The sequence below is a fragment of the Lasioglossum baleicum genome, chromosome 9 (assembly GCF_051020765.1).
Source record: "Lasioglossum baleicum chromosome 9, iyLasBale1, whole genome shotgun sequence".
Taxonomy (NCBI): Eukaryota; Metazoa; Arthropoda; class Insecta; order Hymenoptera; family Halictidae; genus Lasioglossum; species Lasioglossum baleicum.
In genome coordinates, this window is record NC_134937.1 from 15,353,380 (window position 1) to 15,379,745 (window position 26,366).

General features: G+C 38.3%; 4 protein-coding genes across 16 annotated transcripts in view; 2 read left to right on the top strand and 2 right to left on the bottom strand.

Moving 5' to 3' along the window:
- Positions 1 to 147: 147 nt before the first annotated feature.
- Positions 148 to 4,377, top strand: Cpsf5 (cleavage and polyadenylation specificity factor subunit 5). Its single transcript, XM_076429735.1, has 6 exons — positions 148 to 373; positions 2,476 to 2,676; positions 2,757 to 2,820; positions 3,718 to 3,883; positions 3,970 to 4,084; positions 4,183 to 4,377. The coding sequence occupies exons 1-6, from the start codon at positions 255 to 257 to the stop codon at positions 4,202 to 4,204; spliced, it is 687 nt and encodes a 228-aa protein (XP_076285850.1). The 5' UTR covers positions 148 to 254; the 3' UTR covers positions 4,205 to 4,377.
- A 427-nt stretch (positions 4,378 to 4,804) lies between these two features.
- LOC143211777 (uncharacterized) lies at positions 4,805 to 8,355 on the top strand. Of its 2 annotated transcripts, XM_076429737.1 has the most exons (4): positions 4,805 to 5,944; positions 6,051 to 6,245; positions 6,346 to 7,785; positions 7,875 to 8,355. In XM_076429737.1, exons 1-3 carry the CDS (start codon positions 5,894 to 5,896, stop codon positions 6,400 to 6,402), a joined length of 303 nt encoding a protein of 100 aa, XP_076285852.1. In that variant the 5' UTR covers positions 4,805 to 5,893; the 3' UTR covers positions 6,403 to 7,785; positions 7,875 to 8,355. The 2 variants fall into 2 exon arrangements, with proteins under 2 accessions (XP_076285852.1, XP_076285851.1); XM_076429736.1 differs by having other exon boundaries at positions 6,051 to 7,785.
- LOC143211775 (pyrimidodiazepine synthase) lies at positions 6,972 to 8,215 on the bottom strand. Its single transcript, XM_076429734.1, has 5 exons — positions 8,075 to 8,215; positions 7,889 to 7,994; positions 7,507 to 7,750; positions 7,203 to 7,424; positions 6,972 to 7,113 (listed from the first exon to the last, which is right to left on the bottom strand). Exons 1-5 carry the CDS (start codon positions 8,097 to 8,099, stop codon positions 6,985 to 6,987), a joined length of 726 nt encoding a protein of 241 aa, XP_076285849.1. The 5' UTR covers positions 8,100 to 8,215; the 3' UTR covers positions 6,972 to 6,984.
- A 3,003-nt stretch (positions 8,356 to 11,358) lies between the features above and the next one.
- Ets65a (DNA-binding protein D-ETS-3) overlaps positions 11,359 to 26,366 on the bottom strand; it is a 94,873-nt gene continuing 79,865 nt past the window's right edge. For all 12 annotated transcript variants that reach the window (XM_076429646.1, XM_076429647.1, XM_076429645.1 and 9 more), the window contains 2 exons: positions 22,649 to 22,886; positions 11,359 to 18,209 (listed from right to left, as the gene is read on the bottom strand). In XM_076429646.1, the coding sequence (XP_076285761.1) occupies positions 17,873 to 18,209; positions 22,649 to 22,886 (575 nt within the window). In that variant the 3' untranslated portion in view covers positions 11,359 to 17,872. The remainder of the gene's footprint in view (positions 18,210 to 22,648; positions 22,887 to 26,366) is intronic.

The window sequence follows — 26,366 nt, forward strand, 5'->3', positions numbered from 1 at the left end:
TTAATATTTTATTTATTTATCTTCTATGTTCTGCATCAATTTTTATCAATTGTAGAATCTTCAATTGGAAAATGAAGCGACATCTGCCGACGGCGTGAGTTAGCATTGCTGGTCAACACATTGCATTTAACATCTGGCAACACTGTTTAGCTCGCAAAACAGTGTCGTCGGAATATTGGGAGAAGGCACGAAGTGGTTCGGTTGCGCGGTTAGACGCTGGATCGTTGGGTTTGCTGATCGTAACGAGAAGAAAAATGGCGATGGCAACAACTCAAGTTAAGGGAAGTGGCTGGCCAAGGAGAGCAAGTAACAGTTCGTTTGAAGGGAAAGTGGTACAGAACCAGTCTGTAACTATCAACAGGACAGTTAATTTGTAAGTGATAATCAATATGTGACTTAAATACATTATTTTTTAGAGTTAATGTTTTGACTGCCTCTCCTGTAGAACACAACTATGGCCGGTTAAGAGACGCTAGCAATTAAAATTATGTTCCTAACACCTTTCAATGCATCTTACATGGTACAACCATGAGACGGCTGTTCACCTTTTTGTTAAGTAACTATGGAAATTTTAAGCATCGCTCGATTCGAATATATCCGATGCTAATTCAATTTAACGATTTACCTTCACGCGCCATAACACGACATAACCAACTGTTTTATTGTATTAAAAATTTCGATTACATGTTTGCTTATATTGTTGCATTATTATTTTTCAAGTATTGCAATACTATTTATTGAACGAAAATTATTAACATTTGCTTAAAATTTCCAAACATAGATTAAAATTATACCCTCTGTGCTCCATTTACATGGGGTGTATTATATTTGAACTATACTAAGTTCTGATTATTAAGAGACTGAGAGAAATTTAATTTCTATTATAACATTACATTTGTACGTACCCATTACTAATGAATTTATAAAAGTAGTAGCCATTGTGTACCAGGGTACATTGGCCTCTTTTATACATTAAATGTATATATGCGTACAAAATACTTTTTGTTATTTCTCATGATCATCGTGATAGCTGTTAAACAGTGACTGTTATTTTGTAATGCGTACCTGAATCGTCACTGTTCATTATTTTTACTTGTATAATAGACATTACTTTGATGCCATGTGTAAAAGACAAAAATGTACAGAACAATGATCCAAATCATATTGTTGCGTTCCAAGAATTATGCAACCTGTAATTCTTCCAATGAAACCTATCTGTATTTTTTTTATTCATAAATTGGCTACATGCAGTTTATGTAAAGTGAAACTTCCATTATAAAATACTTTGTACTTACGCTATTATGAATGTATTGGTTTTATGCCATAATAATGGCTGTTTCTTAATCTACGAAATTATACAATGCATATAAATGTTTGAGAATGTTTTAAACAATTTCTTATGAAATGAAAATTGATTGTTTTAGAACCTATAAGAAAATACGAATTTAATATAAACAAAAAAATATACATTGCAGCTTGGGATTTATATCCTGTATTTATGCGCCATTTGTGTAATGTTTTATATACTCAACTAACCAGTGAAGAATGTAATCGATATGTACTATGTACCTATGAAAACATTACAATGCACTTTTTTAATTTACATGATGTAAAGAGCCAACAACATAGATATAAGAATATTAACAGAGTATTTACATTTTGGCATGCAAGTATTTATGATTGCGTATATAGCATTATAAAAATATCAGAATTTACTATTGACATAGAGTATGCAAAATGTACTGTGTCCTATTATCACATTATATGTGTGAAAAAGAAAATTATAAGACTATAATATAATAGCAATATACACATAAGTATTAAGTACTTTAAAAAAGGAAACGACACGCAAATATGTTTAGGTAAAGAAGTTTGTGGCTAATGTAACACGTAATACTATAAGTACTACACTACTGTGTATATATCAATTGCAGTTGATATTTTGTACTTTATTGTTAAGTGACCACATGTATGTGGCTTCTACATGAAATTTTGCAATTACTTGATATGATGTTCCGTTTAACTTGTCATATATCATACTTTGTTGAACCCTGTTGAACATTGTATTTATATACAAGCTTTGTAAATCTCTACAGGTAAATGTTTTATTAATACCTGTTCACAATTTTATTACATGTGTTTTTTATTTAATGTACATACATTTTTAAATGTGAAAATTGTCAGATAAAAGTAATGATTTTTATACACCATGAACTTGTACATTATTCTTCTTGCTTGCATGAAAAATAATATTTTTCGTTTTATATCGAATATGGAAGTTTTGATATAAACTTACCAGGGGAAATGTTACATGCTCAAAATATCCAATGCATAGTGAGTATCTGCATAATCTTTATGATTATATACTGTAATACTTTTTTGTGGAAATAGTGTTGAAGAAACTGGATTTAGTTACTGAAGGATTATGTTAAACATATAAGAACCTAACACAAAAATACAACTCATTTATCATAGATATCCTTTGACAAACTATACATTTGGAACAAAAGAGCCACTCTTCGAGAAAGATCCATCAGTGCCAGCAAGGTTTCAGCGCATGAGAGATGAATTTGACAAAATTGGAATGCGTCGCAGTGTAGAAGGAGTTTTATTGGTACATGAACATGGATTACCACATGTCCTCCTTCTACAATTGGGAACAACATTCTTCAAATTGTAAATACAATTTATTCTTCCAATAATTTCTTTTTATCGATATTTATTAGTTCTACTGATATTTATTATTCCTCTTGTAGACCCGGTGGAGAACTAAATGCAGGAGAAGACGAGGTAGAGGGCCTAAAACGGCTCCTTACAGAGGTAACAGTTAGCACGACGCCTAATGCTACCTTACGAGGTAGCTAGGAGTGATGTTTTGATATGTTAGATTGTAACACTGTTTATGAACCTATTATACCAATCCTAAAAATGTTTGTAGAACTTATGTAACCGGGCCTGTAGCTCAGAATAGGGACTTTTTAATTTGTTACATTAGGATTTACACTTTAGTGTGCTGCATGCCCGGACACTTCAATGTTCGTATATATAGCCATAAAAATTGTAACTTATTACCTTGTATAAGGGCTATGGTTAGCTAAGAACATTGTTCTTATTACGCTCGTTATAATGTATTAATTCAAATATGAAAGAAGCAAACCACGAAGATTGTAATATTATAACAAGAAGATTGTATTGTACAGATTGTTATTAACTTTTTGTTGTGATCTGTGAAGCAAACATCAAAAGGGAAAATTGTATGAAATTATAGATAGTACTAAAAATTCTCGATAAAACCATATTAATTGAAAAACGTACAAAACTATGGTTTTCCCTGGTGTGATCAATATATTAGGTAGTTTTCAAATCTTTATGCATTTCACAAGATTCTTATTAAAATGATGTATTTATGTACAACAGCTGTTTCATTCAATTAGGTATCTGTAAGCAAAAAAGTCGAAAGTATTGTATCAAATACTTTTGGCTTACATTATCGATTGTACAAGAATAACAGGAACATATTAGGGAATCGTTGACGAGGTTAAATGTTAACAAACTGAATAAGATTATATAGTTGTTTTAAATATATAATAAAATTGTGTAACCATGTTCTTAGTGGACTGAACGAAGAAGGATGTGTTTTAAACGCGTACATCAAACATATATAAAAGTGTATTATAACTAAAATAAAATATAGTTTAATGTTGAATTCATTTTTAGACATTCGGACGCCAAGATGGAGTCAAGCAAGAATGGGTGATAGAAGATACCATAGGAAACTGGTGGAGACCCAATTTTGAACCACCTCAGTACCCCTATGTGCCGCCGCATATCACCAAACCAAAGGAGCACAAAAGGTTGTTCCTTGTCCAGTTACAAGAGAAAGGTAATGTTCACATTTTCTCTTAAAAATATTTTGCCTACTATAGTAAGTCTATTAACTGGTGGCTTAAACTTTTTCTTATTTTTTAGCTTTATTCGCAGTACCAAAAAATTATAAACTAGTCGCCGCACCGTTATTCGAGTTGTATGATAATTCACAAGGATACGGACCCATCATCTCCTCTTTACCACAGTCACTTTGCAGGTATTAAAACATACAGTAGAGTATAGTATATACATAATTTATAGTACATACACGTAACCATTCCCTTTTTCTAATTTCTACTATATTTTGTGTTTCAGATTTAATTTTATCTATATGTGAAAGAGAAAATAACACAAGCGAGAAAGTGAAGTAATTTTATTTAAGTTAACAGAAACTACTATAAATATATGTATGTATGAGATGACGAGTGAAACGGCAAAAAAGACTTTTGTTCTATGTATAATACGACGTGCACTACAAATTAAATCATTTTTTAAGTAGTACTTATACAATTCATTCGCACTTTTAATCTTCAATCCTTGTATTTACGTCATTCTTCCACTTTATGCTTATCGGTAGCTACGATTATGTCGACTTTTACTGTAAGATGTACATATACTGTTAAATATTATCGTTTATATGTATAATTGTGAAATGTTTTAGTTTTATGTTATGAATTCTGTCAAAAAAGTATTGAATTTAATATACATATAATTTTATGAAAAATGTAATTTTGTAAAACCACGATATAATTCACAAAATTTTCATCTTATGGAAATTAAATTTGATATTAACAAAAACTAGTTCGCGTTGATTAGCCCTTTGACTGCGAAAGGCGTATAATATACGCCCCCACAAATGTATCAATATATGAGAGAGGCGTATCGTTTCATGTAACATAGCAATCAATGGCGGATCTAGACATGAGCTTTATGGGCTGCAGCCCAGGCCCCTCCGTGGTAAAAAACAATAAAAACATCGTTAAATTAACAACAAAATTATACAAAACTTTTGATACTTTAGTTAGTTAACCCAGGGATCTGAAATTAACGGTCCGCCTCTGATAGCTACTGTAAATAGCTGAATATCTGCAACTGTTTCAATACGACAAACAATAAGTTGCAGCGATTGACATGCGAATTTGATTCCGTGCGAAAGTGCGCCGGAGTCAAAGTTTTAAGCTATTACATCCTAATTAATACAGTTACTATTGTTGCTATCCGTTTTGGTTGAATATCCCGAAATAGAAAAAAGATGCGTAGTGGCAGAGCAGTAGTTAAAATTTAATTTCTTGAGGTCGAGAAATTGCCGTTTTCTATTTGTCAGTGCCGTAATGTATAAAAGCATATCTGATGCTCTAAATCTAAATCGTCAGAGAGTTCATATATTGTTAATATTATCGTTTATATATGTACAATTGGAAAATGGTTTAGTTTCACGTTATAAGTTCTGAGGAGAAGAATATTTTTATGACAAATGTAAATAATTTTGTAAAATCACGAGATATAATTTATAAAATATATATTATTTTTATAGACAATAAATTTGATATTAACAAAACAAGTTCATAGTGATAGTAAACATTTCCCTTTAATTTGTTATAAGTAGAGTAGCGGATCTTTATGCATTATGACTTTTAACAATTTTCAAAAATTGTTAAACTATAAAAATTCTCAGAATTTAGTACAATTTTAATTTATTTCAGAAGTACGAAGACTGTTACCATTGAAAATAAGATTTTACATGATTCCACTTCCTTAAAATTTGTCTACAAAAATTGAAAATTGCATAAACACGTCATTAGGATATTAAAATATATATATAAATGTGAGAAATTGGTTGGACATCTCTAGAAATTGAAATAAAGACAGTATATAGTAGTAAAAATTTTATTTCTTGGGATATCTAGAGATTGCATCGACGTTTTCTATTTGCCAGCGCCGTAAGGACACGTGTGTCTGACATTCTGATACGTCAGAGAATTTATTTGGAATGTTCGTGGATTTTTTCATTTAGTATAACACAAAAATGCAGGAACAGACCGAAGAATTGGTGCAAGAGGAAACGATTATGAAGAAGGTACATATAAAATCATATTCCATCCGTTTTTGATTCGATCTGTGAGAGATCTTTTATCTTAACCTCCACATGATTTGTTTCATCGCAACAATTTTGCACGCTTTAGATGCAAAAAGTGGAAGACGCTTTGCAAGACTCTTTACATAGAGTCTCTGTACTCGAGAACAGATTGAAAACGAAATTGCTGACGATAGAAAATCGTGAGCGGATAGAGACTGAACTGGAAGAAGTTAAGGAGGTACTTAGGAAGAATGAAGAAAAATTGCAAAGCTTAAGAAGGCAGAACACAAAATCTTTCATGGTAGCAGGGAGCATGATTTTTGCATGTTTTCTACTTTATGGATTATATTTAATGATTTTTGGAAAAAGTATATTTTAATATTTTTATTCTACATTTCTAGAAATTTGATATGATTGTAACAGTTGAGTCATATTCAGTAAGTAATATTAACACATAATAATAATAAACCTATGTTCATTGACTGCCATGAGAACAAACAAATTTTTACAAGACAGTTTACTTTTTACTAGATTAGGCATTTCTGATGTAGTATCAATCAGCGAATGATCTTTGGATCATGTCTAGTTACACACATTGCAATTTTGATTATAACTGTTAAACTCTGGCTTTGAAAGGGTAAAGGTTAATGATGCAGCACTTCTATTAATTACTTGTTTTATAACTTAATTTTAATAAAACAGTTTTTTTATAACATTAGATTGCTGAGATTCGTGGTGCTATATCTATACATAAATAACAATAATATTTTATATATATCTTTTACAATAAAAATAATATATTTCTTTTATCCTTTATATAAATATATTCTATGAATATTTCTCCTGGTGTAAATCATATAATAGACACGATTATTGCACAAAAGATACGGAAAGAAATGCATTTTTCATATTAGTCTTGTAATGAACATTCCTGTATATTTAATGAATGTTATCTGCTGGACCACTCGAAAATTATAGTTATTGTTTTTCTGTTAAACATAGACCATTGTGTTTATGATGTGAAAATAAAATTTGTCAAGTTATCCAGTAACTAAATCATATTGAGGTGTTCCAGCAAGACGACTTTGCATGTATTTAGCATGTATTTCAGTATTCAAGTAACTGTTTTTAACTGCTGAGTTATCTTTCATGGCAGATCTCCATTCCAACTGAAATTGTAAATAAATATGTTTATAATTATTTACCACTGATACACAGCACTTTTATATTAAACTGTTGAATTGAAAGCACATCGTACCAGTCTTTTAAAACGATCACGAGGTATAACATACTGCTCTCCTCGTAAAGTTTTAAGTATGTCTGACCTTTCCCACCAAGGCCAAATCATAAAGTCCAACATTCCAGGAGAATTACCACCGAAGAAAGCTGTTCCTCTCCTTGCAAGTTCTTTCTCAAACAGTTCTAGACCGACTAGTGCCTCTTCAAACACGTCACATCCCATAGATGCATTCACATATAGCTAAAATAAATAAATTGTTATTGCATGTTACAAAGTATGTTCTGAAAGTGGTATATAAATATATATATTAATCTATATATACTTTATAAATAGTACTTATGACAGAATTGAATCTATCAATCAGTAATTTATCCTTGGCTTTTGCCAGAGGATTGGTTGGATAAAGTTTATTTTCGGGATATGCTTCATCCAAATATTCAGCAACGACAAGACTTTCGTATAATGTTTCTCCTCCATTCAACTCTATACAAGGAACTTTACCATACGGACTTTTCTCCAATAGCCAGTCAGGCTTATTTGCCAAATTAACATAAACAACATCATATCTACAAACAAATAATAGCAAATTAAAAGGGAAACGGTAAGTTTGCTTTTAAAATAGAAAAAGTACAAAAAATATATAATATATAAGGTAGAATAAATAGAATAATCAATTAAATCGATTTTTAGATTGAATTACATACGGTAATTTTTTCGCATCAAGTACTAAATGAATTCTTTGGGCGTACGGACAAAATCGCATGCTGTATAAACGTATTGTGCCAGGTTTAATGGGTGGGGCAACAGATCCTGGAATAACAGTTTTATTAAAAGAATGATCCTTTTGCGACTTCACGCTGATTTCGAATTTTGTAGTAACACTATCTTACCGGCTGTTAAATGTTTTGAACTCATATCGAGTGTCTTGATGACTGAAAATTGATCGAGACCCCGCAGAAATTCGCAATGATTCTTTCACTTGAAATAATATTTGAAATTTTTGTAGAGGCCGGTTGCTATAAACGTCAGATTGTCAAGGTTTCCAGGCAGAGACCACTTGTCGCTAACGGGAACAAATTTTCTCGAAGCTTACGTGTTTACGTATTTTTATCCTCTTCATAAGGCGTTCCTAAAGTCATCTGAATAAATATTCCTATTAATTATTGACAAATGTAATTTATTTCCCACGAGTTTGGGAGCAATGGAAAACTCTCGATTTGGAAAATTTGAGAAAAATATTTTTCATATATGCCAACTCTTCAGAAGAAAGTTTCGAGGAGAATAGTTTAGTGCATTTAGGGGCTAGTCTACCCTCGATTTGTAACTAGAAAATTACTAGAATCTTACTAGATTTTGGGTCGAAAATATGGGTTTCGTACTAAACGTTGTTTGACCATATTAGAACAAATTGTGGGCTGTGTGAGCGCTCATTCGAAAGAGGAAGGTTAGACGCAGCGCGCTTTTCTCACGAGGTTAACGAGATTATGTTAATAACTAATAATATGAGGGCCCAAAGTAGAGAAAAAATCTAGGAAAAAATCCCGTAGATTTCAATGCATTTTCTGTCTCTAATAGACTTTTTTGACTTATGAGATGAGAAAAGCGCGCTGCGTTGAACCTTCCTCTTTCGAATGAGCCCTCACACAGCTCAAAATATGCTCGTATAAGGTCAAACAACGTTTAGTTCCGAACCCATTCTTTCTAGTAAGATTCTAGTTATTTGCTAGATATTTGCTATTTACTAGAATCTTACTAGATTTTGGGTCGAAAAAATGGGTTCGGAACTAAACGTTGTTTGACCTTATACGAGCATATTTTGAGCTGTGTGAGGGCTCATTCGAAAGAGGAAGGTTCAACGCAGCGCGCTTTTCTCATCTCATAAGTCAAAAAAGTCTATTAGAGACAGAAAATGCATTGAAATCTGCGGGATTTTTTCCTAGATTTTTTCTCGACTTTGGGCCATCATATTATTAGTTATTAACATAATCTCGTTAACCTCGTGAGAAAAGCGCGCTGCGTCTATTCTTCCTCTTTCGAATGAGCCCTCACACAGCCCACAATTTGTTCTAATAAGGTCAAACAACGTTTAGTACGAAACCCATATTTTCGACCCAAAATCTAGTAAGATTCTAGTAATTTTCTAGTTACAAATCGAGGGTAGACTACCCCCTTAGTGTTTTGTGGCTAGGGATATTTGGTAGGAAACCAGACGCTAGCGCCATCTTAGGCGCCATCGAAGATTCGAAACGTACGTTCGGAGTGCTATCGTTGACTTCTTTTTTTAAATTTAATAGTGTGTTTCCATAGTCCCAAATTGTAATTTAGTGTGCAGTTTTCCTTGAGAAGTGTTTGCAACAAAACTGAAGATGCTACCATCGAGTTTTTACAAACAAATCAGAACCATGTCGACGGACGAACAACTGCGTTGTCGTTTCTAAGTTTTGACAGAGGATTTTGGTATGTATGCATATATACGTATACGAATCTAAGTTATCATACATTCTGATATTGTTTTAATAATTTGTTACGGATAAGAACATACTTGTACTTATACATATATACATATCAAGTTTGATTTGTGTAGTTCTATTAAATTGCAAAAATAGAGAGGAGGACTTTATAAATAATTAATGATGCGGTGTTTATACATTCAAGTATAAGAAATATTGAATTCTTACAATAGAGAATGTTATGAATTAATATTCTGTTCGTGCAAACAGAAAAATATTGAAAATAAAATTTTCATATTGATATGTACAGTTGGGAAATCTTAATGGCAGCCATTACCCATGATGCACTGTTTTCCGCTCCATTTTAAAATTATATTTATTTAACAGATACATACAATTAATTGTTTGTAGTTTTATAATGTGAACTATTAAGATGAGTTCCAATTACATAAATAAATAGTAATTTTACCCTAAGTACGGTGGAAAGCAATTTTTTAAATAGTTTGTTGTGATCAATTCTTTAAAGTTCTTTTGTTCACATGACCAGAAGTGTAAATTCGGATCTCACATTTCCTAAATTACTGTTACTATTTATAACCTTCGAATGGCGCACTTTTTTATAATTATGTAATTGACATTGCTTAGGACCGTTTGCAGCTTTAACTAATTCTTTAAAATATATTTTTAAAGGTGCTTCTTGTAGAAGCATTAGTCTTTCAGTTATTCTCAATGAAGCAGCTATTTGTTTAGTGTAATTACCAATAATTAAGTATGCGAATGACTATTTTGATATTCTGGGTCAAGATAGGCCCAGGCACCGCCGTCGGATCTTTAAAACGCGTTCTTTCAAAATATTCGTTTGAGCCGTAAATAACTTGCGTCACAGACATTTTAAAATTATGGAATGGGTATGATCTGATGATATAATAACAATCTATTAGTCTACTGATAATTGGGAACATGAATTCGACAAAACTGAATATGAAATATTCTGCACCGATATTTTGTCATATGAAAACGGATATTACAATTGGTTCAACTGAATGTTCAGAATTAAAACAAAAGAATCAAAAATGTTAGAAATTTCTGTCAATAAATTAGATTCCACTTCCCAAACCGCAGCCATGATTATTACAGTTCCAAGGTTCTCACAGTCTTCTCTCTGTATCTCACTCCAATTCTACCATAAAATAAAATAAATAAAAGAGCATTTCCCGGAGGGTTCGAAAAGCACCGTTCCCCAAAACGGCGTCCTTTCAAAGAGGATTCTTGTCACGAGCGAAAACGAAACATAAGGCCGGACAAAGCAGCGATCTCTTCTAATTACTGGCAACTATTACCGAAAAACCTCTCCGGGTGTTTCGCGGGGCTGCACGTTACATTCCCCTTAAACAAGGGAAATACCGAGAAAGGGGTTAAAGCGTCGATTGGCGGCCACTCAGCCCGTTGCCTCTATCAAGAAAGCCCGGCCGCTATCCGGTGGTAATAACCGCGTACACAGAGGATCAGACGGCTGGCCTGGTAGCTGAGTGGTAGCGCGAAGGACACGTGTAGGTGGAGACAAGGTGATGGTGGCAGGAGACGGGTGGACAGGGTTGGAAGGTGTGCTGAAGGGGGTAGAAAGACGGGTTTCGAGGGAGGGTTGCCGAGGGGTTGGGGTGGTTGAACAGCTTTGGTGGAGGACGAGGAGGAACGGCGCGGGCGCTGATTGGTAGCAGAATCGATTAGCCGAGCCGGGCTAAACCTTCGGCATCGCGTCGGCTTCGGCGACGCCACGAATTTCCCGAATGGGGGTTTCCCGTTGGGGCGGGCCCGAATCCAGGGAATACCTCGGCGTTCTCCATGGCAACCCGACCAATTCGCCAACCACCGACAACCAAGGCTGACCTACCGTGTGTTGCTTATTTTTCCTCTGTCGCTCTTTCGCTCTTTCACCCCGTGTAGCTCCCTTTCCCTCTTCCCTCTCTCTCTCGCTTTGCTTTTTTTCTTCATTTCAACCCCACCAAGAGTCTCTCATCCTCGTTCCGCAGCTATCCTTTGTGTCCGCTCCTTTCCCCTTTGTCTCCTATTTTTCTGAGTTTCGTTTACGCTGCCGAAGCGAGACGGCGAACAGGTATTACCAGGCTTCCACCTCTTCCTCCGTGGTAACTTCGCAGCACAAAGCTCGAGCTAGCTCTCTTGCGCGCGTGCGAGCATAGATGCGCGCGCGTGTATATGTGTATGTGTGTGTATTTCGTTACGCAATCTCTGTCGGTGTAGATGCGGTGTGCCCAGACACCAGAGATACAGGGAGAGCCACATTGATTTTGCCGACGACTGATACAACCCCGTCGGCACGTTTAATTAGAACATGGCGACTTTAATACAAGCGCACGACAACAAGAACAACAACAGCGCCCCTTCCCCCTGCACCCCTCCCCCAACCGACTGCTGTGTCCCTTCAACGTCCACACGTCCCTCGATCCTTTCCTTTTTCCCCGTGACTATGATGATGGCGGTGTCGAGAGAGTCTTCCGACCTCCGACGAAACTCGGCTACTCTGACTCGAAGGGGTCGCTTATCTACCTAGCCTAACGCGGTCTATGCTAGTGCCAAACAACCCGTCGTCCGCTCTCTCTCTTTCTCGCTCGCTCGCTCGCTCGATCTCTTTTTCTCTCATTCTCTCGCGCACACTCATTCGTCATTGTCATCATCGTCATCTTTATTATTATCATCCTCGTACAGGTTTCGAGAATCACGCCCACTCGCACGCACATACATACACACCTCGAGCGTACATGCATTCACGCACACAGATTATCGGTTTCGCTCGATGGCGCACACGTTAATACATTCTCGCGCTATGACTATGTCGTCTACACGCCTACGCTACACATGAAAACACCCTATCTACATTAGAGCCCCTCGACGATCCGTGGAACCAGCTTGGAAAATGAGGCTCGAGCGGGCTGGTTTCGCGATGGCCTGGACACTAACTTCAACGGATTTCCGAATGGCTAGATTGTATACCACCGTTCAAAAATGATTCATTGATTGTTAGACTTACTGGATTAGCTCTGTTTGCAAGTTAGCTCTCTTTAGCCTTTGCTTTCGGTACCAAAGAAACCAAGATGCTTTCGGTAATATCTTCTTCTCTTTTTTAGCACTGTCCGAAGATCTCTTCGGTCACAAGTATTCTTTTTAATTACAAATGAAAGACTCAGCACCGTTTTGAACAAAAATTGCAACCCCAGAAGAAACCGCAGTGTGTGCTATAATTTTCTTGTTGCGTATGTAGTGTACACGAGGAGCATTTCTGAATTCATTGTTTAATAGACATTTATTATGGAATTCATATTTCTTGGGCACAAACACTTCATAGTCAAAAGCTCGTCTTTCCTTGCTCTTGCAACTTTTGTGCAAAACAGTATACTCTTGAGCGGTAGTATACTCAAACGCAAAAGATTTTGATCTCTTGCATACTGAATAGTTTTTGAGGCTGTAACAACGAAGATGCAGAAAATGAAATTTCTACTCTGCAATCTTATTATTAATCTTTGTAATCTTTCTTTGATAAACATTGTCGAATGATTCGAGTGGCCAATCGTTGCTCGGGCCAATCCCGGTGAACGACCGTCGGTGGTTGATTCCACGGAGCGCTCGTCGGGCCCGGTACGCTAATCGTTAGAGTAATTCTAGGGATGCTTGGGGTCTTACGAATGGTATGATACAGTATACGACTTAAGGAGTTACGCTTCTTCGACAGAGGTACACCTTTATCGCGGCGGGCTGGGTCGCCTTCGTTCGGCTGGCCCGCTGGACGGGTTCTCCGGGCTCTAAAAACCCGGGTTTTCCGGCCTCTTCTGGTGACCCTGTCCCACCGTTCTTCCCACATAGATAGAGCGACCGCATCACTCGCGGCTGATCGGCGATGAACGACGGTGAGAACGCGGCTACGGGGATTTTACGCTCGGCTTTGATATGACTCGACGTTGTACTTTGGAATTCAGATTGTTGCGACTCGAGCTTTCGTTGGGATGGGCGATTGGTCGGTGGTTGATCGATCTCCTGGTCAAATATCGATACAGTAGAGCCTCCGGTTGTTAAACATCCCCCTAAGTACCTAGCACCAAGTACAGTCATCTCTAGACTGCGGATTTTACGCATTTATGACGAAAATGGGTGAGTGTAATTTCAAACAATAGGAAGATTAAGAGAATTTATAATTATCTACATATTTTTTATAACTTAATAAAATCACTAAAGAGAGAAATAAGTAGCTATTTTATTTTGTATAAAGATCCGCAGTCTAGTCATCTCCCCAAATAGTTCGGTATTAATTGCCCTACTAATTGCTCTCGATACGTGGAAAATTATACAAACAACACATTGGGCGAGAGTACTGCATCGTGGGGGTCTCGAGAGAAGAGACTTGGAACAGCACAGGGTCAAGAGGGGTAAGCTTCTCGATCCGCCTCATCCCCACCTTGAACGCTCAGGTGACCTTCAGATATGTGGGGGATCAGCGATGTTTTAGAACATTCCATGCCTAAGCGAATTCAAGACGTCGCTTCATTTCACTCAGTGAATAGTGAAAATGCGTGTGACTCAACTGTGTAAGCGTGTGTGACTAGCCTGGTCTAACTAATAAGATTCAAATTTCTTTAGAGTCTCTTTCCTCCAGACCCCAACGAAACTAGTATCAAGCATCAAGTATTCTTCGCCCACGAGAAGGTGGCTCAAATTTTGACAGAAACAGGAAATTTTCTTGAATTTTCTCCGTACAATTGTGTATACTTTCCAAGATATTTAGAAAAGAGTCTTAAAATTGTCAAAAAGATGCAAGGTTCACGAGCACTTTTCAATTTTTAACGTGCACTTGAACGAATGAAATGTGGCATTAGAAAAATGGTTGTTGCTATCTATTATCCGCGAAGATTGATGTCTTTCTATTAAATGGGTCACAAGAGGCTCTATTGTATACGTCAGGTTTTATTCTCTTGCAATATGGTACTAATTTATTACCTCGTTAGGTTATCCCAGAAATTTGCACCTAGTCGTTTCTAAACTATCATTTTACCTTGTAAAAGACCAAATCCACTCCTCAGGAAATATTTTACTGTGGTCAGTTGTGCTTGCTGCTTGTCTCGTCTTAAAGACCGAACCATAAGAAGTACGTACAAATATTGAGTGAGACAACTTTCCAGGATAACCTAGTGTTTTAAAAATTTTTCTGTTACATTTTTGACTGCTGTCTTTTCACTGTTATGAAGAATGTTCTCCGCTTCAATAAAACTGTATAAACTACGCAAACATCTCGGAGCTCTGAACGAATGGCGAAGACACAACGAAAAGTCTAAAACTTGAAAATGTCATCGGTAAATGGCTAGTATCGAATTGTTCACGAACATCGAGTGAAAGAATGGAGAATAACTCGGCCATCGCTAATCCGGGGCGAAAATCGTTCGCTAGTACGTGGATCACCCAATGATAGTAAAAATTTTTCGTTGGTCGCTCGTAATTGAGTCAGGTTGCTATGACCGAACCACTAATCTTGAAAATTCGTTGTAAAATCATACCGTCTGGTTGGTCAGTGTGTTACAAGAATCGTAGAAGGAACATCCCCCCAAAAAGATAGAGTACCAATGCGAGCGCGCGTCCCTTGAACGTGCGCCAACCTCGAGAAGCATGCCTCGCGATGACTTTTCTTTCCTCTCTCTCTCTCTTTCTCTCTCTCTTTCTTTTGTCTTTTTTACGAACGGTGATATGCGGTTCCTCTATCTATACATCGTTATGTAACAAATAAGTTAAAAGAGTTTATAATACACGCATTACTCTTGGCGCGAATCGAACATGGCGCACCTTTCGCCGATGATCAAGGTGTCATGGCGCCGCGACGTCTGATTGCTAACGCTTCCACGATCGATAACGCATTGCTACACCAATCCCAACTGGGAGTAAATCATATATTGCCATAATTTTACGAATTTTCAAATTATTTAACACGTTGACTGCCGGACTATCACCCCAATGAACCCTCAAAATCAAAGTAATTTAGTCATTGTAATCAAAGTATTAAAGTTTATCATGAAATCCTAACGAACTTCGGTTCAAGCAACTGTACTATGAGCAAAATTAATTTTTCAGTAGTCAACGTGTCAAACACGATTGTAAAGACGTCTTAGATGATTGTGTGGATTTTCGAGTGCTTGGTTTCAGCACTTGGTAAGTCTTTGAGGGGACTTGTAAGGTGATCGACATAAAGTTACTATAGGAAGAATGAAATGTTTCATGCATATTATATAAACATATATGTACACGTACTAAAATAATAGCTATAAGTAATTGTCCCCGTCTTTGACGTACAATGTGATACTTTAGATTTCTATGTTGATTTGAAGTTTGAATTGCAAGTACTGGCTATTAGTTCGAAGCATGTTTTGTGCGAGCACCGACTGTGAAAGCGTTATTTCTGTGAACTCCACAAATTGATCTCGAGTCGACACTTTCAATTTCATTTCGTCCACCGATTAGTATAAAACAGCTTCGTCGCGTCGTCGTTAGCACATGTTATCCTGAAAATGAGCATGCTCGATTCCATCCAGTCGGAAATGCCGGCGTTGCTATACGGGAGCTCGCCGGTTTGTTATTCCCGCGCAGGACGACGTTTCTTTAAACAGAATCATTCTCGACATTCGACTTATCTCGTTTGAAAAATTGCAAGTCGCTCCAAGAATTAAAGAAATGATCTTTTCTTTCAATTTCCATACCGGAAGCACTGAAGCTCAGAGATCTTGCAAACTTGAAGCAGCATTTCCCACGAAAAATAATCGCTAATTTGTATTTTCATGAAGTTTGGGATCTCGGAAACGAGTTTCTGATTTCGAATGAAACTTCGATAAAATAAATAGTGCCAGAAATGGCTGAATACTTGGAGATAAATGGGGCAGCTTAGCCTCATACCACGAATAAATCGACTATCGAGAATCGTCCTGCGAACGTGCGACCCTGTACTTACGCAATCCATTATATTGTATGTACAACGTTCTTACAATAATTCGGGTGCACCGTCGGCCGTGAACGATGATCTTTTTCGTACAGTTTTCACGCGTGATCGATACTCCGCTTGAACATGTTATTTTTAACGAAGCGAATCAAACATGGTTGTTCTGGCGCACGATAAAAAAATACGTATCCTCGAGAGGTATTCGAATTTTTATGCATGAAACAGCTGTTGAATTGCATTTGTTCAACGGATTCTGCGATCATAAATTTCTTTAGCTTCCGAATGAAGGTTGTAACAATAAATGATTACTTTCATGAAATGAAATAATGTTTTTCAAACGTAAACATATACCGCATAAATTAAAAGCATGCGGAAAATAGCTTGAAATGTTAAAAAGCTAGGATAATCATCAACTGAGGTGCATGCTTTGCTCTTGAAAAGAAGGGTTTCAAAGGCCGACGGCATTCGCGTGGCCAAGCATTCACGAGAAGTAGAATTGGTTAGCCATGATCAGTCGCGCCAGCCGCCGGATTTACAAACTCGACTTTCTCGAAAACGAAGATTATCAATGAAAAAGATGTTATTCATTCTTTTTTACTAATCTTTGCAGATGGAGTTACTTCGTGCCCGCTTGTACCAGCCATCCCGAGGCACCATGTATGCGACTTGAAGATAGGTTGTGGGTAAGAAAATCTAGGTTGTCCACTTCAGAGTAAAATTCTCGCGAGTTGCTCTCGACAATATTTCTCGCGAGTGGACACTCTGTTGAGAGTCACTCTCGAGTGGCTTGATGCTGAGAGATAAAAAATACTATCGAAGTTGATTCGCGAGAGTTTCGCTCTCAAACGGACACATTCATTTAACAAGAAGGTAGGGAGAGCTAGGTTTCCATTCGAGAGCAAAACTCGCGACTTGCTCTCGATAGTATTTTTTATCGCGAGTGGACACTCTGTCGAGAGTCACACTCAGCATCGAGTCACTCGAGAGTGATTCTCAACAGAGTGTCCACTCGCGATAAAAAATAGGTTCTATCGGGGGGCAACTTGCGAGTTTGCTCTGAATTGGATTTCTAGCTAAAAGGTATGTAAGCGGAGAAGCGTAGCGCGGTGGTTGTAGAAGATGGACGACGCGTAAACTGTACAGAGAGGCCGACGGTCCACGGTGACCAGTCGAGTCCGACCTGGTCGCTTAATTCTTTCGGTAGAAACTCGTTAACGTGGCGTACCCAGTGCGCCCCAATGCTCGGCGGTGGGTCATGCGTAGTGGGGGTAGGTGCCCAGATGGGGCGGCACATGGCCGGAGGCCGTGTGGTGACCCGCGTACAGGTTCGCGCCGGGGCTCGTCGACCAGTAGCTGGACGCTGATTGGAACAGACCGCCGGGAACGGAGACCGACACCGAGGCGGCTGGCGGCGGCATCAGATTCAGCTTCGCGTGCCCGTACCCGGACATGAACAGCTCGCTCTGGTATTTGTACGCGGCCGGGTCCGCCGCCGCTGGCTGCGTCGCCGCGGCCAGCCCCTGGAAGTCGAACTTGTACGCGTACCTCTTCCCGTGCACCTTCGTCATGATGTTCTTGTCGTAGTAGTACCTGCAATCACAACAAACAATCCTTGTTTGCCACCTGGTACACACACAGCAGTCTATACAGCAAGCGTGTAAGTCTATGTATAGGGTCATTCGAAATAGCGATGAATTTCTTATAATATTTCCTCCGTAACGTCGCACGGTGGGTCTGAATCGCAAAAGTTGGGCAAAATTCATTTTTCTCTGCTAATTATACAGGGTGTACCAACTACAGTGTTACATGCTGTTTTCTCAGAATGTTTACACCTTAAGTATCTTTGTTGTTTTTAGAGTTTAATGGGGCTCACACGATGCCATTAAAATGTTTACTTAGAGATCTCAATGTCCCCTATCTAAACACCTACGAATTTAGTCTCTTTTATTAGGAATTCAGTGACTATAATCACTCGAGGTCATTCTAGGTCACAGAGAGAGGAAACGTTCCCTGAATTCGGTAGATATCATTTCTATTATCTGTGAATAAGAACAAAATTAAAGTTGAACTGTCTCTTGAATTAATCATTTTTCGACATACAGTGTTTCCGCGATTGTTTAGTACTACGTTCTAATGTACGTGTGCCGAACATAGATTCCTTGGATAACTTTTTCAAATGTAACCGACGATCCTGGGTAAACAACGGTGCTAAGCGGGAAATTGTTGTATTGTACTAATGCTATTCCATACTTGAGAATAATACATCGAGTATCATAAAAAACCCCAATTTAAACACCCTAATACCTTAATTAATTTTTTTAATTTTTATTTTTATTAAAAAAGTACCCGCTAGCAGCGGGGATAAGAAGGTCACATCATCCGCATACCCGAAAGTCACATCAATCGCGGGAACACTGTACGTAGATCAATGCTTTTTTGTATAGAGACTGACGAGCTGCACCGAATAGTGCTTAGAAAAATACACGTTTCTATTTAAAAAGAATGAAACTGGCCTTGAAATCTTCGAAACTTTTTCGCTGACAAAAAACTGTTACTTCCGTACTGTAGTCCTGTTTATATTTTCAAAAACAGCGGAAAACAGATAATGGTGTGCTAATATGTACTGGACCATCCTGTATACATATGTATAACGTTCGACTAAGTAGAATAGGTACAGTATGTAGTCAGACGAGTATAATAAGCATAGTCCGCGGTCTGCCAAGCGAAATAGGGACAGTTTACGATCAGGCAATCGTATAAAGTTATATTATGGTCAGACAAGTAGAATAGGAACAACGTGAGATCAGACGAGTAGAATAGGAGAGGAATGGGGATAGTCCATAGTGAAACAAGTACAATAGGTATGGATTATCGAAAGAATTTCGAGAACACATGTACCTACAAACTGGTGACAATCCAACAGCCTCCGAAGAGCGCAATCCTCGAACCGCAATCGGCACAATCGAGAGCGCGATTCGTTCTATTATTCCCCCGCGCGCGACGGTACGTAAACTTTCTCGGAAAATCCCGGCGCGAAAAAAGGGTCAGAAAATCGAAGTTACCATCGATTTCCTTCGCTTCCTACTCGGAAACACCGGGAATAAAAAGCTTCATCGGGCGTTCGCCGGTCATATTTCTCCCTCGATTGGGAGGTAGCAGCAGCAGCAGCAGCAGCAGTAGTAGTAGTAGTCGAAGGGCGAGCCGAGCCGCGAAGATCCCGGCGATAAAGGTTTCGCTTTATTCGTCCGAACGAGTGGAAAAAACCCCCGATCGGTTTCCTTATTTTTGCTTCGTTTCCTTTTTTTCGCAGTTCCTCCTCATCCTCCGGTTTCGCGTGAGATACGATCGAGCCAGACCGCGGACGTGTTCCGCCATAAAAGTCGCGATTTACGAAGGCGGCCGCGCGAAATGGCCGTGCGGCCGTAAAAGCGTGCGCGCGCGCTCGCTCGCTCGCGTTCCGAGCGCAAGAGCAATGTCGACGTGGTTCGCAGCAGCAGTCTTATTTAATAAATTCTATTTGCCAGCGCCGATAACGACGCCGCTTCCGCGGCGACGGAAACTGCGGTTTTTTCGTCGAAGTTACGGTCGTTGCTTGCTCGCTCGCTCGCTCGCTCTCTTGCTGAAAAACTTCTCGCGACGACTGCTGCGCGATTCGACGGGGATTGGTTCCAGGGTGGTTAGAGGGTGGCATAACGGGCGAAGCAAGGAGGGCCGAAGAGCGAGCAGTCGCGTAATATAATCAGTCGATCTGATCGAAAAATAATAGCCGCGTCTGCCGTCGGTCTGACTGTCGGTGATTGAAATTTCTCTCCCCCTCGCACACCCCCCGCCCGGACGCCAACAGCCTCGTCTCACCCCCTCCCACCCCTGGCTAGCTGCGCGCACCCGAACGAATTTACTTTCTCTCCGGATCTTCGATACGGACGTTTATCCATTAAATGTTGGCGTTTGATGGATTTCTCTTCTTCCTTTTCGGTTTTTCCCGTGTCGCGTCGCCGCCCGCTCTTTTTCGTTTCTTCGTTTTTCGACGGCGTTCGAGTGGTAGGTGGCCCGCCGATTATGGTCGGGGCTGGTTTTTCGGATTTTTGGGTATGGAAGGATTCTGTTCTTCTTCTACGGTCTGCATGACTCTAATTAACCCCTTGCCGTACCATTTCCTTTACAGTTACAGTGATTACAACGACTTCATGCAAAAAAATGTCGTAGAAGGGAAAAGAAAATTATATTTTTCGTATGGCTACATTTATTTTAATGCTTAAATATTGATTACAAACAAATCAAATTTTATTTCATATAAAATGGAACACGTAACATTCATATTTGCTAGATTTGGTTAAAATACGGCGAGAGGTTAAAGTACACGTTTCAAACAATTTCGTATGGAATTAGAGGGTACTGATTTTTTGTTGCTGGAGACACAACCTCGTACATTATGATCGATCGTTAATAACGAATTTTATTCCATTCAATAAATTATTTTGATTTTATGGAATTTTTGAGGCTGCTGCATGGGCATAGGAACAACATGGGGAAGGTATTCGTACTCGAACCGGTAAACCATATAGTTTCATAAAAATAATATATTTATTCCACTCGGATAATCTAATGGTCTATTTCCAGGTAAGGGGTTAATCTTACGAATCTTACTGCATGTAGTTCAAAATAAAAACTGGCAAGATAAGCACGGGACGTAGCAAGTTTAAATGAAATTCAGATTTGTATTTGAGGAGAAAAGGAACTGTTTTCACCATGAGCTTAACTCAAGATAAAGGCTTAATCGTACGAACCTTAATCTCTGTAGTATAAATCAGATAAGTAGAGTAGGAATAACCTGTAGCCAGACAAGGAATATTACCAGGCTGCGGATCTTTATACAAAATAAAAATTCTCAACATCGATTGCAAGGTACTGGTACCAGATAAATATTTATTTCTGCCTTTAACAATTTTAGTGAGTAGGTAATAATTAATTGATTCTATTAAATTGTTTTGATCTTTTCACTGTTTTATACAGGGTGAGTCACCAAACGTTACCACCTCAAATATCTTTGTTGTTTCTAAAGATACGTAAAATATGGTAAGGACAAAGTTGAATGGTACAATGGGGCTGACACGATGCAAAAAAAAAATTTTGTTTTTATGTCATTTTTTCAGAGATATGAAGGTGACCTTCATTTTTTTAAATGGAATGAGGTATTTTTTAATACATCAATCGATGCAGCTGGACATTCGTTATAATAAAGTACTAACCTATGTATGTCGAAAAGTTATTAGTTCAGGAGATATTTCAATTTAAATAACTCTAAAACACCATTACTGTCGTGATAAGACGTTACATAAGTAAGTAAACACTGACGTCGTAGTACGACAGTAATGGTATTTTAGAGTTATTTAAATTGAAATATCTCCTGAACTAATAACTTTTCGACATACATAGGTTAGTACTTTATTATAACGAATGTCCAGCTGCATCGATTGATGTATTAAAAAATACCTCATTCCATTTAAAAAAATGAAGGTCACCTTCATATCTCTGAAAAAATGACATAAAAACAAAATTTTTTTTTTTGCATCGTGTCAGCCCCATTGTACCATTCAACTTTGTCCTTACCATATTTTACGTATCTTTAGAAACAACAAAGATATTTGAGGTGGTAACGTTTGGTGACTCACCCTGTATATTACCGATTCATATTTGTCATAAATGCATAAAATCCGCAGTCTAGATATTACTAAACAGGCATAGACAACGTCTGGTAAGTGAAATAAGAATAACCTATGGTCAACGAAAAGAAATGGCGGTCAGACAAGTAGGATATGAATACAATTAGAGAAACAAGTAAAAAAAGAACCATCTACCATTAAACTAAGATATTTCCTTATACCAAAAATTCACAGTTTTTAATGAATATAATATTTAGAACGCGAGTTTGTGTTAGCAAGTGTTTATGAGGTGGTTAAATATGATATGGCACGAGCAATTGGACGAAATGCAGAGGGAGGATTCAAGGTTCACGGAGCGTCACTCACCTCAAAGCCCTGGACAATTTGTCATAATTCATGTTAGGCTTGGACTTCCTTTCGCCCCAGCGTCTCGCCACCTCGTCGGGGTCAGTCAACTTGAACTCGCCGTTGGTTCCTTCCCACGTAATGCACGCAGCGTTACTCGAGTCCGAGAGCAGCTCGAGCAAAAATTGCCAAAGCTGAATCTGACCGGAACCAGAGCTTGCGAGGCGACTGCTCGTCGCTCCGAACATTTGGTATGGATCTAGAAAATCATCGGGAAATCGGCTTCGATCAGTTCAACATCTGCATATTTCTTTATGGCTATTCGATTTGCATCAACCCTTTGTGTCCTGCAGCAACACCTTTCTTAAAATGTTCCCATGAACCGTGCTTAGTTTCTTCATTTAACTTAACTCGATTCAATTTGCAGCATCACTACATCGATTTTTCTCCGAATAATTCCAAAAAATACTTTTACTTGGTATGCGTGCTATTCGAATTGTTTTAAACTGATGAAATGAAAATAATCTTAGAAAACAAGGGTTACTTGACACAGGACTTAAAGGGTAAAGTTTTTGGTTATTTTTCCACCTCAGAGAATTAATGTAACTATTATAAACAGGATAAGCTAGAACTCAGGTAGCAAAATTTTAATTTTAATTTCGTCATAGCTCCATTAAAAAAGTACAACAATACTTCTCTATTTGTAACTTTTATTTCGTGAAATTTCAACCTGATTTTTGGTCCACTTCGTACAAAAGAATCATTTCAGAAAAATTAAAAAATGTCTCGAATTAAGAAATTTTTAATTCTGGATCATCGGGCAGCAATTAAAGTATGGGCTTGTTCTCATTTCTCTTTAGAGATTGTTTAAGATTAATAATGATTTTAGAGGCACAAAGCAGTCCAGTTCTCGCGTGCGACGAGCGAGCGAGAGAGAGAGAGAGAGAGAGAGAGAAACAGAGAAAAGGAGCGTGGATTCTTCGATGAAAGAGAAGAGCAAGGAAATACAGTATAACGACGGAACGAACCCGCGTAAATTTTTATTCCTTCGCTCGAGTCGAACGTAACTAACTCCTCTCTCTTTCTCTTTTTCTCTCCTTTGTTTCTCTTCCTTTTCTTCTATTTTACGCGTTTCCCCTCCCTGACGAGCATATACCTATCCATTACACGGTTGTTTCCCAGTCCTCCCTGTATCGCCCTTTAAAAGCCTTACAATGCGTCATCACCGTCGTTTCGCTACTGCTCAGCCGTGGAGTGCCCTACAGCCGTACAAAAGGATATAATCGCAACCCTACAATAGAATAGAGTTCGTTTGGATCATAATAATTCCAATTGGAAGGAACGAAACGACGGAGTGGTTCAAAGGGCGTGCACGAATGTCTTCTGAAAGCGCGGCCGTTGCTCGCGAACCGAAACACACGAGTCTCTCCCGTTTCTGCCGAGCCTGCTCCAGATTACGAATATACTGGGTGCTTCCGAAATCGTGGTACAACCGGAAACCCGGAAATCATGCTTGAAAAAATGTGTCGGGAGCGTGAAATCGAATTTCTGCGCTTGATACCTCGTTTCAGAGGCAATCGCGTGCTAATTGAGCACGGCGAAACGAGAGGTGCAAAATGCAATATCAGATTATAGAAAAACGTTGTGCCACGCTTTATGATTGTACTAGATTACTTAATTTATTTGTGGTAATACTACATCTGTGTTACACAACTCAAATTACAACTCCTATAGCGAAATCAATTCAACAAATTCTCAACTGTGAATCATTGATTCTTAAATATCTGCTACGTAGTCTTCGGTACAAAGCTTAAAAAATATCAACACATAAGATCGTTCGCTTTGAGAAGTATTATTTTGCTAAAACTTTTCAAATGTTTTGTACGAATCATGATCACCAAGGTATAAAAGAACCAAATACACACTAGTTCTCATAATATTGTCTGAGCTTTGTTTATCAAAGGGTACTTTGTAGAGTTTTTTATATTATAGAGATTGAGTTTTCTATAAGAACTGCAATTTTAATTATAGATTAACACAGATCATGTTAACAATAATTTCTTTCAAGATCGTATAATATTATAACCATATGAAATCGCCCACCTTTAGAAACGCTATTTTATCCAAACTTCTCAAACTTTCCAAATTATTTGGACGAACCACGATCGCCACGGTATAGAAAATATTAAATAAGAATTCCGAAAGAAATGATTGACTTATATTAACATAACGTGCGTTAACTCACGATTAAAATTACAATTCCTATAGATAGAGAAATCAATTCAAACAAGGCATAAAAAATATGAACATATAAGATTGTACACTTTTAGAAGTACTATTTTGCTCAAACTTTTCAAGCTTTCCAGATCTTTTGCATCACGATCAGGGTATAAAACTGATCTCGTGGAGCGAGACCGCGACTAGCGGCGTTTCGAAGTTTAAACCCCGACCGGAAGCAGCCGGTAGCATCCGAGACAGAGCAGGAACAATGACGGATGCGGGGTGGCGAATGATCGTTGGGGGGTTGCCTCGATAACTCAAGACGTCTCCATAAAACTACATTTGCCCGATTATGAGGGGGTGGGTACGCGTACGACGGGGGACGACTGGTGAATCGCTTGATCGTGGACCTCAAAGGTCGTTTCGCCGGATGAATCCCCCGAAACGCGTGGCGAGCCGATCGCCTTTCGATTGAACGGTAATTCACTTACAAGTTAATAATGGGAAGGGGCGCGGTACACCCATTTATCTGCGAAAAACGAGGGAACCGGAACGGCCGAGAGAAAATACCGGGACTGTGTCCGTTGTTGCAACCCCGTCGGGTTCTTTCCGGCCGCTTTCTACGAAGAAACCAACGAATTGAACCTCGCTGTGACCCCCTTTTCCCGACTTTGAAAATTCACTCGCGTTCCTCTTGTCCTTCTGGCCGGATCACGCGAATAATTTACTCCGATTTGCATGAGGCAGCCTCCCCCGACCGCGGACTGGAGTTTTATTTTCTGGAAATCTGAGCTGGCCGAACCGGTTCGATGCTGGATGACGATTAGACTGCGGATCATTATGCAAATCAACATTTTTATGCTGGCCGTTTAAACAGCCGGTCGTCGTTTGAAGAATTTAATGCTGGCAACATTTTTATAAATTCTGAACTAAATATGAAAGTTGATTGAGGCTTTTTATCTTTCGAGGGGTTGGAGTTTTAGAAAATTTCGAATTATGCCAATATAAGATTGTTTTATGAAAAGGGTTTTGAGGTTTTCGAAAAATTGTGTTATGCCTATAAGATTTTGTTACTAAGACTTTGAGCACTGAGGAAAGCAATTTATCAAGCCTCTAAAGAAGCACATTAATTTTTCTGAATGTTCTTTTTGCAAGTGATTGGACAAACGAGACATTATAAAACACAATATGAATATGAGATTATTGTTTCTGGCCTTGAGTTTACACTCAGTACAAACTGAGCCGAAAGTGCCGCAAATGTCCATTTTTATTTTCGCCATTACGCCAAGCAGCTTTTATTGGGTCGCATTAGACCGTAGACTGGACGCTTTAATTTCTTAATGTTAGCAATGAGTGGGACCAATCCACGGAGCCAGTTATTTAAAGCTATCGATCGGCAGAAATAATTTTTGGGCGTGACGTTGAAAAGTCTAGGAACGAGGGGGCCGCTCTCGCGTGATTAGTGACGGGCGTAATAATCGTGAAGGTCATTCCGTGCAATTGCTTTGGCAAAATCGCC